Consider the following 16,108-nt stretch of genomic DNA (forward strand, 5'->3'; position numbering starts at 1 on the left):
GTGAGATGCCTGGGCTTCCGAGGTGGGAAGTTAGTGAACTTTCTAAGCAAGGATAGATGGTAGAATCGGAAGGACCTGGAGCAGCGCTGGGCGGAGGTAGTGGCTTGCTTCATCCTCCGAAGCTTTGCTAGGCATCGCATGGACGGCGCTCACTTCCCCAGCCGCTCGCTTGGTGGTTTGCTAGCGAGAGCCCATCCGGGCGAGGGCGAGAGCTAAGCAAGCCGGCTAGGGAGAGGCGTGCTCAGAGGGCGGTGGCCGGATTCAGTGCTCGCCTAGGGCTGCTCTACACTGCATCAACCTGCGGTCTCCAGCTCGGCCGCTGGGCCCCTCCCACCGCACCCCACCCCCGCCACCGCCCGCCCGGGGGCCCGGGTTACAGTTGGTGCGGAGCAGCCGCGAGCGGAGCTCCCGCCCGGGACCGCAGTGGCAGGCGACATCGCAGCCACCTCCGCTGCACCCTCACTTCTGCTACTCGGGAGCAGTCATCCACTCCTTTCCTGTCTCCCTTTGTCCGGTCTCCCCCATCCGCCCCCTCCCCCATCCCTTCTCCCATCCCCTGTCCTGAGACACCCTCCCCCCTACGTCCCTCTCTCCTCATCCCCGCTCCTGTGTGCCTCTAGCCAGCAGGCTGCGCACCCTCGGGCGATCCACACCCCTGCTTTCCGAGGGCAATAGGCACCCCGTGATCCCCTCCTTCAGCTCCACCTCACCGCCCGCCTGGCCTCTCGCTCTCCGGCGGCGCCCTGCTCCCATCCCGAGTGGGTTGCGCGTCGGGCGGCCGCCTGGTCATGTCAGGATGGAGATCCGGCAGCACGAGTGGCTCTCGGCCTCCCCCCACGAGGGCTTCGAGCAGATGAGGTTGAAAAGCCGCCCCAAGGAGCCCTCGCCCAGCCTGACCCGAGTGGGCGCGAACTTCTACAGCAGTGTCAAGCAGCAGGATTACAGCGCCAGCGTCTGGCTCCGGAGGAAAGATAAGCTGGAACATGTAAGGACCGCTTACTCCCAGGGCTAGGTGGTCTGAGAACCCAGCACTAGGGGTGTTGGGACGGTAGTGGGAACCCCAGAGGGCTGCTCCCCCCCCCCCCCCAGGACCAGGGTGCTTGTATAGTCAATCCTGAAACATCTTCTGCACTTTTCCCCCCTTCAACTGCATGGAGAAAAGAAAGGTTCCCTTTCAGGTACCTCAGTCCTGGCATCTTGCAGACCTCCTAACTAGCTCTTACCTGTAGGGTTCATGTGCACCGTGTTCTTGGGGTACCTGTGTGAAGAGTGGTTGATTGCGGGGGGGGGGGGGAGACTGGGCTTTGCACTAGGAGTGTTACAGCGGGATGTTTAGCTTTGAAGCTGTTTCTGCTCAGTGCAGAAACTACCAAAAAAGCTGCAATAAAGTTGTCTGAGGCGATCCAGAGCTTTTGGCAATGTCGGCTGGGGATGCTAGCAGGAGTTTTTAGGGAGCCTTTCCACCTGAGCCTAAGTGAAGACAAATTCTGCACTGAGAGGGGACAGACAGAAGGTCCCCAGTCATCTGCCACTCTGTTGAGAGGGACCCTGCAGGTGTGGATTCCCCGTTTTTCTCTCCCGGTTGAGGATTTGGGTCTTTGGTTCTTGGGCTACGTCCCTAAGACTGACCATTCTAGAAAGAAAACAAATCCTTTGACAAGGACCGTTTGGGAATCCACACTTAAAAACCTGACCTGTCAGGATCTCCTCAACCAAATGTTAAAATGAAACTAAGACTCTAGTATGCCAGCGGTAGAACTGCTGTTAACCTCAGCAGACCTGCAGAATCCAAACTGAGTCCGCTAATAGCTTGTGGCGGTGTTTGGTTTCCTGGTATTTGGGTCACCAAATAAAAAGATAAGACAGAAAACTCTGGAAACTCACGCATCCCCCAGCGCTGTATGGCCTGAATCCCATCTGGCACCCAAATCCCTTTCTGATCTTTGCCTCACCAACAGTGTCCCTGGAAAGAAGCTTGGAACTGGGTATTTCTGTTAGAAGCCGGAAGGACAGCCCGTGCCGTTTTGAGGGCCCGATTAAGTCACACCAATGACTAATTCTAAGGCTCTTATTTGAAGCTCCTAATTGAGTTGAGTAACAGGGTCTGTTTTGTGCGGAGAGAACAGAAAGAAGGCACTAGAACCTTAAGACAGGGGAGGTCGCTGAAGGATCGCTGGGACAGGAGTGCAAGTTGGTTGTTTGAAAGGCAAGAGCAATACCTGTTTAAAAACTCTAAAAAAACGTTCACTCCAGGATAGTGCTTGAAGGGATCAGTAATATCTGGAGTTTACAGAGGCTAGGTGGAATTAGCATCTTTGTGTAATGTAGCTGTGGATGCTCCTGAGAAATCTGGCCCCAGCCTCGGGCCTCAGAGTGGTGACGGAACACGCTTCATTTTCGTTCCCTCATAACTGTGTTCGTTTGTGGTGATTGCTCTAGGCTGCCCCATGTCTTTTATACTCTTACTGAAAATCAATAGTGCAACCCTCTGTGTGTCATCCCAAGTCACACATGCTGCTGCATACATTATACTGGAACGTTTTTTCCACTATTTGATTTGCATTGAACTTATGAGGTCAGCCTCATGGACCACAGCAGCTTCACCTTTCTGCTTTAAGTGTGAGGGGCTTGGCTTTCCTGAGGATGAGAGGGAAAGCAAAGGGAGATCTGGTTATTCATGAGTATGTGGGCATTTGCACTTCTCCTCACCCAGATGCGCTAAAGAGAGCATTGCATTCATTAAAAAAAAAAAATCATGTGCCCCATTTGGTGTTTAAATCAGAGCGTCATTTGTTTTGCTTTTTAAACTATGCTTATATGAGATGCATGTTCTATCTTCCTCTATATTTACCTTCAATTAGAAATGGAGCTTTTGTATAAAATGATTTTTTTGTGTTTTCTCTGGCCCCTTGAAACATTAATATTTTAATGAATCAGTGTTCATGAGAATGTTATGAAAAGTTAAAGCCATATAACGATGCCCATTTTATTCGAACTCAAGAACTCAGCATTGATATGGCCCATTTTGTATGTTATGATATTTAGGCAGATTGCTGCTAATTTGTAATTCAGTGTGTAAGATTTAAAAGCCCATAACAAACGTAATCTGGCATATAGTGGCTACATAAGGCATGAAGATAATCACGTTAAATTCATTATAAACAGCATGCCGAAGCTATGTGGAATCTTCCAGTTTAGATGTTGCAGGGTGTCAAAGAAAGTCCAGGGTAACTTAAAAACAACTCTTCTGGTCTGTCTAATCAAATGAATGACCACCGTTTTTATTATGTTAAAAATAATTATGATGGAGGCTATATGCCTGAAAACAGCCTATTTAGTTGCTTGGTGCTTTGAAAGCCAATCTGAATATTAAGGGAATAAATAAATTATGACTACAAATGACACATGCATTTAGTCATCACAGTAACGGGATTCCCCGAGATGAAATGTGGCAGTGTGTGGATTCTAGCCAAACTGTAGAGGCACAGCTTAATCTGAAAGTCAATAACATAGTGTAAAATGGCAGTTAAATAATATATTTCTATCCACTTTGCTAAAAAGTGAGAGTAAGTTATCTCTTAGTTTTCTGAAAGACATCACACAAACTCCAGGCTGTACAAGAGAAAGTGACACGAGTTTGATTAAAATATATTTAATTGATCTTAAACTTGATTCTTATTATTAGTTAGTTGATACCCAAAATGAAGATTTATACACAAATAAGTGGCTGTGATGGTGCGTGCCTATAATCCCAGTACTTGGGGGTGCTAAAGAAGGGTCTCCTGAGCCACTTAGTTCTGTGTTGGCTTGGGCCACAGAGTGAATAAATACATGGTTGGACATAGTGTCACATGTCTGTGATCCCAGCCCTCAGCATGCTGGAACAACAGGATCTGTAGTGAAAAGCCAGCCTGGGCTACAAAATAAGGTGCTATCTCAAAAACTGACTTAACCAACTGAAAGACAGAAATATGTGTAGGGAATTTTCCTATTCCTAAATCACAGTTAGAGTGTGCAAGAAGGCTATGTTCCGTACTGTGATCTCTGAATTTCAAACTCTGTTTGTACATTTGAGGCAAGTGAAAAATTTGGTTACATACAGAATATTGTCTTTCTCTCTGTGAGTGAGGCTTTTGATGCTTCTTAGATCGGTGATTCTCAACCTTCCTGATGCTGCGACCCTTTAATACAGTTCCTCATGTGGTGGTGACCAGCCAGCCTGCAACCATAAAATTTTTTTGTTGCTACTTCATAAACTGTTATTTTGCTACTGTTATGAATAATAACATAAATATCTGATACGCAGGATGTCTGATATGCCACCCCAGAAGAGTTCGAGACCCCCCAGGCTGAGAATGTTGCTTTATAGTTTTTTTTCCCATTCTTTTCTGTTCTCGAATTCCTATGGCTTGGGAGAACATTGGCGTGGGAAGCAATGGAAGTCTTATTTGTTGTAGGACTCTAGCATTTTCTTGAGGGATGATATGAGGGACTGTTATTTAGCAAAGCAAACTGGACAGGTGCTACCTCTGGAATCTCTCTAGGTTGGATCTCTATGAAGCTCTTGATTGTCTTGGATGACAGAATGACATTTGATACCACGTAGTGCTGTTCTTGAACTTTCTGCTATATATTTTTTTTCTGTTGGAAAGAGGGTGAGATGAGTCTGCTCTGCTCTGTAGGCAAGCAGTGAGTCTCCACGTTATATGGACAGCTGAGAAGCCTTGGCTTCTTCTCTGTGTAGTCCATTGGGTCTTGCTAATGCAGCTGTAAGTAAAGGCTCTAGTTAGACAGACCTGAATTTGGATTTCACTTCATTTTCAGTAAACCAGGCAACTATAAGTGAAGGGCTTAAAGTATATGCAGTCACATTTAAAAGTTCTGTATCCCCAATGGTGATTAAATGGGTTGTTCTCTGCCTATATTTCAGGAACAAATGTGCTGTATGTATCATGCAGAGTTTCTCATCGCTTTCCTCATCTGTACAGGCTGGTAGGGACTCTCCTCCTCTTCCGAATCTACCTGTTCGGTAGAAGGGTAGTTCTTATTTCCTTTCTTTTTTCTTACTTTATTCTTTTTTTCTATTTTCTTTCCTTTTTATTTTTTTTTTTTTATCTCTTACCCACAAGAGAGGAATCTGTATAGTTCATACCTAGTAGCCAAAGAAAGTTTCATGGGCAAGGTTCACCTGAAAGGGATGGAAAATGGGACCCAACCAAAACCCTGTGAAGAAGGAGATATATATTTTTTTTCCTAGCTTTTCATAGGACCACCATGAAGCACTCAGTGGAGTTATATTAGATGACCATAGGGCTATATTAGAAGATCAGTCATGCGCCTATTTGTAAAATGACTTCTCCAGCCTTCCCTTATCTCAGCCTAAGCACCTCTAGTACTCCCAGATTTCACATTAAACATCAGCCTGTGTTATAGTCCTAGACCCAAAGTATGGGTGTTTTGGCCAACAAGAATGTTTCCAGGCTTTCATTTTTGGGGGGGGTTTGACTTCCTGGCCGGTGAGTCTCTGCTTAGTCCCTGCTTGGTCAGTCTCCTCTCACTTCTTTGCCTCTCTTGATCTCTGATGGCTAATGCAAGGGAGACCAGCTAATTACAGGAGTCTCCAACCCTCATTTTCTTCTTGGCTTGTGCCAATGAGATGAAGTTGGAAGATGGGCTAGGGGGAAATCTTTTTAAACTGGAAGGAGAAAGAGGAAGAAGAGATTGGTAAAGAGTAAGTGACAAGGGACTGGAGGGATGGCTCTGTTGGTACAGCACTTGCTGCACAAGCATCAGGACCCAAGCTTGGGTCTCTAGCATGTGCATAAAAGCCCAGAGCTGCACTTCATGCCTGTCACTCTGGAGCTAAGGTATGCAAGCACATCCCCAGAACTCACTGGCCAGCCAGTCTCAGTGAACTGGTGAAGCTCTGGGCTCACAGAGTGGCTCTGACTTTAAAAAAAATAAGGTGGAGGGGGACTAAAGAGGATAACGGACATGGACCTCTGGCCACATGTATGCACTTGTTCACTTACATGTATGCACACGTGCATATATACATATCTATATACACACACACAGAAGAGAAAAAAATTTAATATTTTCACTTGTAGTGAGCATTGCATTTTGGTCTACTATCTTAACTTTAAAGAAAAGTCTCCTCTAGGTGTGTTTTACACCTGCTTTAATTGTTTGTGTTACTAGAAAATAGTAAATAAATGTCAAGTTCACACTTGCCTCCTACAATGAATTATTCATGCGATGAGCAAAGAATAAGTGGTAGGCTTGTGTTATATAATGCCATTTATGTCCCACAGAGCACACCCATGAAAGTACGATGCCCCACCGAGCAGATCAGCAATGCATGGGGAGACACGGTTCAACCCGAGGGAATGAATCTTTAAAATGCTGCTTTAAAAACCAACCAAACACACAGACTGGCAAATGCAGAAGGACAACAATGTTTGCTAGGGTTAGCTCCTGTGGTTTTAGATTAGCTGCATGGACAGTCTGGGCAGAGGCAATGTCCTCTGCCTCTCTAACTCATCCATTGAGAAAGGTACATTAGGTGTCTCAGGGTGCCTTCTAATGGCTGTCATTGGGTCCACACAGTGTCCTTGTCCCTACCATGGTCAGCATGGATTCCGTGCTAATGGACTTCTCATCCCTAGGATTGGCATGGCAGCTTGTTTTGAAGTTTTGTTTTCTCTGAACTCCATTGGATGTGGCTTCTTATTGACTATTGAATTCAATCATAGTGTGTGACATATCACATTCAGTACATTGAATTTGAGAAGTTCAAGATGATTGGATTGAAGCTTTATCTCCTCAGCTATGTAACTGTCAAATGCCAATTTTGGCTCATGTTTGTAAAAGTTTTTCCTTTTCTTTCTCTGTCTACCTCAGGCACATGTCTGCGTTTCATGATTCTGTGTTAGCTTTAGGGTTAACGACATCTGACGATGATTTGGGGCCTCTAGGATGTGACAGTGACAATAGTATGTTGTCAAACTGAATTGATGGGTGGATGGTATACAGGTAGATTGGTGGATTACGTGGCAAGATCTTGCTCCAGAAATATTGCCTGCATGGGTAGCATCAGAGCGAGTTACCTGGGGTTAATACATTTGCAAGTTGTGCTGGGAAATCTTAGGATGTGACATAGATGTCATGGTACGGTAGAGCTGTCAAAGTCTCATGCTTAAAGGCACAGCGCTTCTAAACAACAGGTATGTGGTCATTCTTTTCTTCCTCTTCTCCTCTTCTCTTTCTTCTCTCCTCCCCTTCTTCCCTTTCCTCTTCTTTGCTCCCTCATATTCTCTGGCTCGTTACGTAGTTCAGCTGTCCTAGAACTCAGTATAGTCCCACTTGCCTCTCTTGTTCTGGGGTTACACGTGTGTGCCACAGGGCCCAACTGCCTAATTTTGCTTTAAACACAGAAAGATGAGTTAAGTTTTGAAAAATCACAAATCTAGCCCTTAATACAAATTTACATGGAGACCATGGCAAATTTTCCCAGGTAGCCTTACCTCTATTACAGAATTCACTCTTGACTGACGTCAGTATAAAGTCCAAATTGTGGGATGGATGTCATGACAGCTGGATGATAAATATGCTTCCTTATTCTCCAGAACACAGTGATCCTTGTGAACACGGCATTTACCTGCAATGAGCTGTGACCTGCATCCTTCTCTTAGTAAGTTGTGAGATTAGATCCAGAAGTGGCCTGAAAATTTCGGTTGGGAAGATGGTGTCCACTTGCACAAAAACCACCACTAGCAATCTCATCCATGAAAGCATAGTTGTTGAGAGTGTCTTTTGTGTGAAAAACACAGTCAGGAGACTGCTAGGACTTCAGTACGACAAGTATTATCTGACATATGAACTTATCAAACCTGAATAATGGACAAAGACCAGGCAGGGGTACCTTTCTGCAAGCTGTTTACAGTTTTATAAATACTGTTGCAATATGATTATATTTTTGTGAGTAATAACGAAAAAGCAAAACAGTATAATACTGTTGTCAAAGGTCTCCTTGTTTAGAGTTGGATACATTACAGTTTAAAAAAATAAGCAATTAATACTATTATATACTGATACTATAACATGACAAAAAGTTTATTCCAATATACAAAGTTTATACAACATTTTACAATTAATGTAGTTCACCACTAATAGGCTAATAGAACAAAAGCATATAGATGGGCACAGTATCTGTGATAGTTAGTGTTAATTTTTAACTTGACACAATTTAGAATCACTTGGGAAGAGAGCCTCAGTGAGGAATCATCTGGATCAAGATGGCTCGTGGCATGTCTGTGGGAGATTGTCCTGGTCCATTAGTTCAGGTGAGGAGGTGTGGGCAGTACCATTCCCTGGCTTGTGGTATGTCTGTGGGAGATTGTCCTGGTCCATTAGTTCAGGTGAGAGGGTGTGGGCAGTACTATTCCCTGGATTCGCATCTGAGACCATGTAAGAGTAGAGTGGGTGGGCGTGAAAGGAGAAGCATGCATGGATGCATTCCTCTCTGCTCTTATGTACAGTTGTGGCCTGACTAGTTGTTTCAGGTTCCTGATCCCTTGTCTTCCCTAAGATAGCAGATGAAGAAAAGGCAAAGCATTTGATTATTTGATGAGATCAAGTATCCATATGTGATAAAATTATCAATGAGAAATAAAAACCTTTAGTGTTCTGATAATGGATTTCCTTAAAAACAATCCTATGTAATGGTGAAATATTAAAAATTATCTGCATAGATTGTGTGTGTATGTCATACTTTTTATTCATCACTGTATGAAAACTCTTAGGCAATGCAATCAGGCAAGAAAAAGAAATAAAATTTATAAGAATTAAAAAGAAAATAATAATATTGTTATTACTGCCAGATGATGTGATTTCCACATTTGAAAATCAAAGATAAACTGTATATATCCTCTATGAGTTAATAATTTTGCTAGATTTGACAGGTAACACAATCAGATAAGAAAAAGACATATAAAATGAGAATTTAAAAGGATTTTATTGTTTATTATCATTAAAAGATTCAAGGTAAACTATAGACATACTTAAGAAAGTAGTAATGCCCTTGGACTTTTCAGGGTCACAGGATAAAAAGGTCATTTTGTAAAAATAAGATTGAAAATAATTCCAAAGAAAAATTGAAGATGGTATTATTTATATTATCATAAAATAACAAATGCTAAGAATAAGTTTAACTTAAAAAATGATTTTTAATTTCCCACCAGATGTAATTCCTATGAAACTTTCAGCGTGTTTGTGTATGTGTGCAAATTGAAGTTTATATGGAAAGCAGAGGTTTGAGAACAGACAAGACAGCAGTGAAGCAAGAAGGAGACTGATTACAGATACCAACACTTATAATAAAGAGGATTTCATTAAGTCAATATTGTGGCAGTGTGAATGAGACTGGCTTCAGAGGCTCCTGTATTGGAACACCTGGTCCCCAGTTAGTGACTCTGTTAGAGGCCTAGGAGGTGTGGCCTTGTGAGGAGAGCTGTGTCCCTGGAGGGGGGACACTGAGATTTTAAAGACTGGACACTGCTTAGTGACTGTGGCTCAGTGTATGAGCTCCCAGCTTACTGTGTCAGCTGCCATGTCTGGCTCCTCCTGCATTCCTCTGCTTTGCCATCATGGACTCATATCCCTCTGGAACCATAAGCCAAAATAAACCCTTCTATAAGTTGGCTTGGTCATAATATCTTATCACAGCAACAGAAAAGTAACTAATATGATCATGGTCCTGGCACAAGGATGGGGAATAGATCAGTTATTAGGTATGAAAGTAAAGGAGCAGAGCTGTGTGCAATACAAAATGAATCATGGTTTCTCTTTCAAAGCACCAACAGTTGTCAGTTTAATGTGAGTTATAGACTTAAGTTATAAATTGAAACAATGAAACTTCTAGACTCAATAAAAAAATGCCACAAGGGAAAAACCTTAGCATTTTTAATAATCTTGATTTATTGAGATGAATAAATTAGACCCCAGTGAAATTAACCACCTTGTCTCCCGAAGATTAGTTCTAGAAGATGAAGGCAAGTCACAGACTAGGATGCCATATTTTCTATTTCTGCTCTGACAAAGGGTTTATATCCACAACATAAAGTATATACCTACAAATCAGTAAAAATAGACAACTCAACAGAAAGGAAAGCGAGCGTGGCATTTAAACAGGAACTTTACAGAAAAGAATATCTAAGTGCCCTTTGTCATCAGAAATCATGAATGTGCATAGTTTGTGTCTTAAACCACATAGCCAGCAAACAGATGAAATTGAAATGATTGATGGCACCTAAGATGTTAATGAAGATAAAGATTAGGTATACCTCAATAATGGACCATGGTAGAAGACGACTAAAAGACTGCTAAGCTAAGTGTGTGCATATCTAGTGATCCAGTGATTAGAATTCTGTGTGTTTAGTAGATGTGTGCTCATGTACACCAAGGATGTACACACATATTTACGGAAGCACTGACTTGGCAGCTCCCAAAAGAATGCATCCCATAGTAGCCAAGCATAGCTAAGTGACTATATAATTTCTTTGTGTGTGAGGGGATGACACATGTATGTCTGTCGCCCTTTCTCTTGCCTGCTGCTCCTCCCTGTTGTCCCCATGTTTTCTCTACCTTACTGTCTTGAACATGTCAGCCTGGGCAACCATGACTCCTGCTTTTATTTTCTTGAGATGGCTCGTTCCTGAGTCTTCCCTCATCTCACTCCAGCCTGCTAGGCTGCACACATTTTGTAGTATACTTGAATTGATTGTTTATTTCCCATCTCTACTAGAGGGTTCTAGTAAATTCCTACCAGTCTCTCTCGAGGAGCTCAGTGAATTGTGACTCGAGCAAAGAGACCTTCTGTGCCTGTTATTATTTTTGTCATCTTGACATGAACTAGAGCCAAGAGGCAAGTGTAACACCCAACTGAAAAACTCCTCATATCAGATTGGCCTGTGCCTATGTTTGTGAGGCATTTTTCTCAATTGCTAATGGACATAGAAGGGCCCAGGACACTGTGGGTTGTGCTGTCCCCAGGCAAATAGTCCTGGACTGTCTGACAAAGGTGGCTGTACACGCCAGGTAAGGCTAGTCTGTGCGTAGCCTTCTGCCTTCTTCCAGGAGCCATATAGCCTATAGGTCTTGATGCCTCATCAGTTTCACTCTGGGTGGTTCCTACAGGGCTACTGGTCCTTAGTCCAAGATGGAAGCCTGGAAGCGCTGATTCTGAATCAGTGAAGGAATCCGCAGCAACTGGGTGAGTCAACGCAGAGGCAAGAAGGAAGGCCAAGCAGGCAGGAGACCAGTGGTCCACCTTATCTATCTGGACTGCTCTCAGGGTGTGTTAGGAACTGGAAAAACTGCTGTTCGTTGTCTTAGGAATCATATGGGAATCACCAAAGAAATAACAAGAAGTGATAGAGGATTAAAAGTAAAGAGGCACAGAGACAAGACATATCATGGTTAAGAGTTTTTAGATCTTGGTGCTGGGTTATATGCTGAGTGTCTTAGGAAGCACCTTCACTTATTGAGTGCCAGGAATGACCCAGAAATTCCAACTGGCATCGTAAATCTAAGAGTGAACAGAGAATTAAAAAAAAAACAAAAAACAAAAAAACTCCTTGCAAGTTGGAATTTCTGCCTTGTTCAGTTTCATTTGTTGGACTCAAGACATTGGTATTTCCTCAATCCATATTATCAGTATTATTATTGATCATTGCTACATGCCAGTAGCTGCTCTTTATTAAATTCAAGTCTTGAAAGACTGAGATGGATACAACCAGGTCTTTTCCCTTGGGGTCATTTATGATCTAGCTGTTCTTCAGAACTCAAATGACATTCCCTAACCCATAAACCTAAAGTCTGGTTGGGTACCTATATTGGTTGCATTTTTTTTTTTAAAAATGCTGTCACGTATTTGACAAAGGCAGTACGAGATAGAGAGGGTTTATTTTGTCTCACGGTTTAAGAGTACAGCTCCTGTGGCTGGGAAGGCACGACAGCACAGCTGTAACTGAAGTGTCAGAAATGTGAGGCAGGTGGTCACATTGCATCGGTGGTCAGGAAGCTGAGAGAAGAATGCATTGTCCATTCATTTCCTCTTTTCTTGCCCTTTTTTAAATTCCATCTGGAACACCAGTCCATGGGCATGGGGTTGTCCACATTCAACATGTGTTTTCCCTCCTCAGTTAATTGCATAGAAAGAACCTCACAGACACGGCCAGAGCTGTGTCTTCTGGGAAGTTTCTAGATTGACAGTCAAGATTAAGCTTGTCTTATCTCCTAACATCATGACGGACATCAATTACAGCACCCAGCGCAACTTTTTAAAATTGCCAGGTGGTTTACCTTCTGCTTGGTCACTTGGGTAAATGCAAGTGCGTGTCAGGTTTTGTCATCGTAACGTTGTTAATTTTTCTTTTTCATGTTTTTTTTTTTGTCCAAAATTAAGCTGCAGACTCCCACATTCAACAGCTCCTAGAATAAAGAGAAATGGCATTTATTTTTGGAATATATTTTAGAGATATTTATTTTTTCTCTTTCAACATTAATTTGTATAAATCTTTTATTTATTTAGTAGAACTCTGCCATTTATCTTTTAAAAAAAGATTTTTTTTATTATTATTTTTAAGTATGGACTTATGTGAAGTATGTATGTGTCTCTATTTCAGTTTGTGCACTTGAGTGTAGATGCCCGTAGAGGCCAAACGCATGGGGTTCCCTGGGTAGTTGTGATCCACTTGACACCAGTGCTGCGAACTGGATCTGGGTCCTTTGCAAGAACAGTACATATTTGCAGTCATTGAGGCATCTCCCACCTGATATTTCTTTGATACTGAGATTATCATCTATTTGTGTTTGTTTGCTCCTTAAGGTCTTTCTACTTTGATCACAGGAGGCTTGCAGAAGGTTGACTCTTATGATCCTGGGACGTGTCTGCGTGTTCTCAGTTTGGGAGACTTTTCTTATTTTCTGATGTTACAGAACTCCACAAGCTTGTTTTGTGTTTTTCTCGTTCCTTCTCGATATAGCCTTAGAGACTTAAAAATAAATTAGTATCCTTTGGTTCAACTGAGTCCAGTCTCAAGTCTCCGGTGAGAGAAGTACTGAGTTACATGAAACATTCCCAGCAAAAGCTCAATGTACATGTTCTGATGAGGATGAAGTGTTTTTCCACAACTGGTTCTCGCCTTTACTGTATATATGTAGCTGAGGTAAGTCTGGTAGGGGTATAGTGTTTAGAAAAGGAGAACAAGTGCAGGTAATATTAGGTGACGAGAGAGGACAGAATGCAGGTACAGGACACACGAATCATAAAAGAGAATATAAAGGTAGTTACTTTCTAGTTTTTTGTTTTGTTTTGTTTTGATTTGGTTTTGGTTTTGGTTTTTTGAAATAGGCTTTTCCTGTGTAACCTTGGCTGTCCTAGACTCACTTTGTAGACGAGGCTGACCTTGAACTCACAGAGATCCACCTGGACACCTGCTGGGATTACAGGTGTGCGCTGCCAAACGCCCCCCACCCCCACCCCACCGCCTTCCTTTCTAGTTTTAACTCTGTCATGTTTTTTTTTCTTTTTCTGTCATTGATGAATATACAGAACACGGAATTGACAATAAACCTGTAAAGTCCTGAGCAAAGCACCGTAGCTTCAGAACAGTTGTTCTAACTGTATAGAAGTTCACTGAATTGCATCAAGTTTTGGATTGGGTGTTTGTTCCAGTGGCTGCTTTAATCTAGCTAGATATTTTTCATTTGTGAGTTCATTACAATAAAATAATTTGTATATTTTAAAAACTTGCAGATGTAGCCTCAGTTACAACCTTTCCCTGCGTAATATGATGAAAAGAAATGAACAGTGGAGGTGCCAAGTGACACAGTGACTTTGTGGTGTATCTCAAGGTGTGTGTGTGTGTGTGTGTGCGCGCACGCGCGCACATGTGCACTCATGTACATGTGTATGCAAATTCCAGTATGTGCATGGAGGTATTTCTATATTTTTTCTGTTGCCAGAATTAGGATTGTTTTGAAGATTGAAGAATAAACCCAGGGCCTTGTGTGTGCTAGGTAAGGACTCTACCTCTGAGCTATAATCATTAGGCCCAGGCTTGGGAATTACTATCCTCACTCATATTTCCTGGTTCCTGTTTTGGCATCATTCTTCCATCCTCCTTTTTTTTTTTAATTGAAAAGTGAAATCATTCATATTACATCTCATTTGCTATCCCATCCCATGCATCCTCCCATTCCTCTCTCCTTCCTGCTTTCACCCCATTCCCCTTCCCTATGACTGTGACTGAGGGGGACCTCCTCCTTCTGAATATGATGCTAGGATATCATGTCTCTTCTTGGTAGTCTGCTATCCTTCCTCGAGTGCCATTGGGCCTCCCCATTCAAGGGGACATGGCCAAATATGGGGCACCAGAGTTCATGTGAAAGTCGGCCCCCAGTCTCCACTTAACTGTGGAGAATGTTCTGTCCCTTGGCTAGATCTGGGTCCATCCTCCTTTTTAATGCTTAGACTGTTTGGCCAGTGTATAGAAAAGGGTCTTCAGTGATTGTGTGTTTTGTAGTTGTTGTTTTGGGTTCTTTTCGTATATTTTGTTTTCTGAGCTAAGATACTGTCATCTGATGTTTGAAATTCTCTTAAAAACTTAACTTGGGAACTTTTCCATACCAACATGCTCATCCCAAGAGAGTATCTTCGAAAGACCAAGAAAAGAAAGGGGGAAAAGAGAGGAAGCACTATGGTGAGCGAGGCACTGAGCAGCCTTGTACCCCAGGACACACACTGACTTCCGGTGGCGTGCTTCGGGAGAAGAAAACTGTGCAAAACGACCTTTGCTTCCAGTTCCCCATGTGTTCGTAGGATGCTTTTCTTCCATTCTGCCCTGCTGATAAAAACAGTGTAATAGGCAGCTCCTGCAGCTTTGCAGAAAGCAGCTGTGAAGAATGGGGTTTCCTCTCTGTGCCCATTTTGTTGAGCACTGGGCATAGATGGGCTGGAAGCCCATTCTCTGAGTAGGAGGAAGAAGAGCTTGCAGGTTCCCATGGCCCCGGGGAGCAGAGGAGCTTGGGCATGGTGCCTGTGTTGCCACTGTAGGGAATCCAGCAGCGAGATATTGTGTATAAGGGGACATTCAAAACAGGCCGCCGTTCGCACACTGTGGCTTCTCCATGGTTGCTGCTCTTATTTTATGAGATGACTGTTTTCTCTCTTTACGTTGCAGTGGAGTTTTGACTGGGTTTAGAAAAAGCATCACAGAGTTGGTACTGAAACCAAGGAAAGCTTGTTTGTTGACTTCCCTGAACAAAATAGGAATGGTAAAAGACCATATCCAGGAGGAAGGCTTGCAGATGACAGGGCGCTGGTGGGTATGGATAAACTAGCTGCCTCCCTTTAGTCTTTATTTCTTTTCTGTGTTTGAATGGTAGAAGGGAAGGATGTGTGTTCACCTACATAACAACACAAGGGCCCTCTGGACTTCTGACTAAATACCTCACATTTAGTCACTTATGCATTTAATTTTTGTGGTATTAAATGTATTTCTTCAGCTTAGAAACCAGCTAGATATTGGATAAAGGGTAGATCAGTATTGGAAAAAAATAACTAAATAAGTCTTTCTTTATAAAATTATTAGAAGGAAAAAATACTGCCTTCCATGGAAGGAAAAATAATTCCCATAATCATTAATTAAATTTCATTTCCACTAAAACAAGTCAGTCAACGCCGACACCTGCTCTGCAAGTTTGGTTTGCATATTTCTACACTGAAATAAAGATAAATGTTTTCAGATAAGCCACCGAGTTGTAGTTTGAGCTATTGGTAGAGAGAGACTTTTTGAATTGTATTGCTATAGCCAATAGGCATATTCAAATGAAAGGGAGATGCAATTTAATTATTGCCAGACATAATTTCCAGATTAGTCGTCTAGTTTGAAGATGTACTGAGTGTGTAGGTTTCGCCTGGGCTCGGTATTTACTTCTATAATAATCCACAAGGTATAGACACCCACATAGAGAATATGGCACTTTATTGCCTGTCACTGTCTCTGTGACAGCCCATTAAGTGTCTACCCTAAAGACATATTTC

General features: G+C 42.6%; 1 protein-coding gene across 2 annotated transcripts in view; it reads left to right on the top strand.

Annotated features, from left to right (window-relative positions):
- The first annotated feature begins 384 nt into the window (after window positions 1-384).
- The window catches only part of PLD5 (phospholipase D family member 5), a 324,914-nt gene continuing 309,190 nt past the window's right edge, over window positions 385-16,108 (top strand). The window contains exon 1 of one of the 2 annotated variants that reach the window (XM_084785899.1): window positions 385-985. In XM_084785899.1, the coding sequence (XP_084642025.1) occupies window positions 797-985 (189 nt within the window). In that variant the 5' untranslated portion in view covers window positions 385-796. The remainder of the gene's footprint in view (window positions 986-16,108) is intronic. The other variant, XM_084785902.1, reaches the window with a different exon arrangement.

The sequence above is a fragment of the Acomys minous genome, assembly GCF_964271855.1.
Source record: "Acomys minous genome assembly, chromosome: 1".
NCBI classification, from domain to species: domain Eukaryota; kingdom Metazoa; phylum Chordata; class Mammalia; order Rodentia; family Muridae; genus Acomys; species Acomys minous.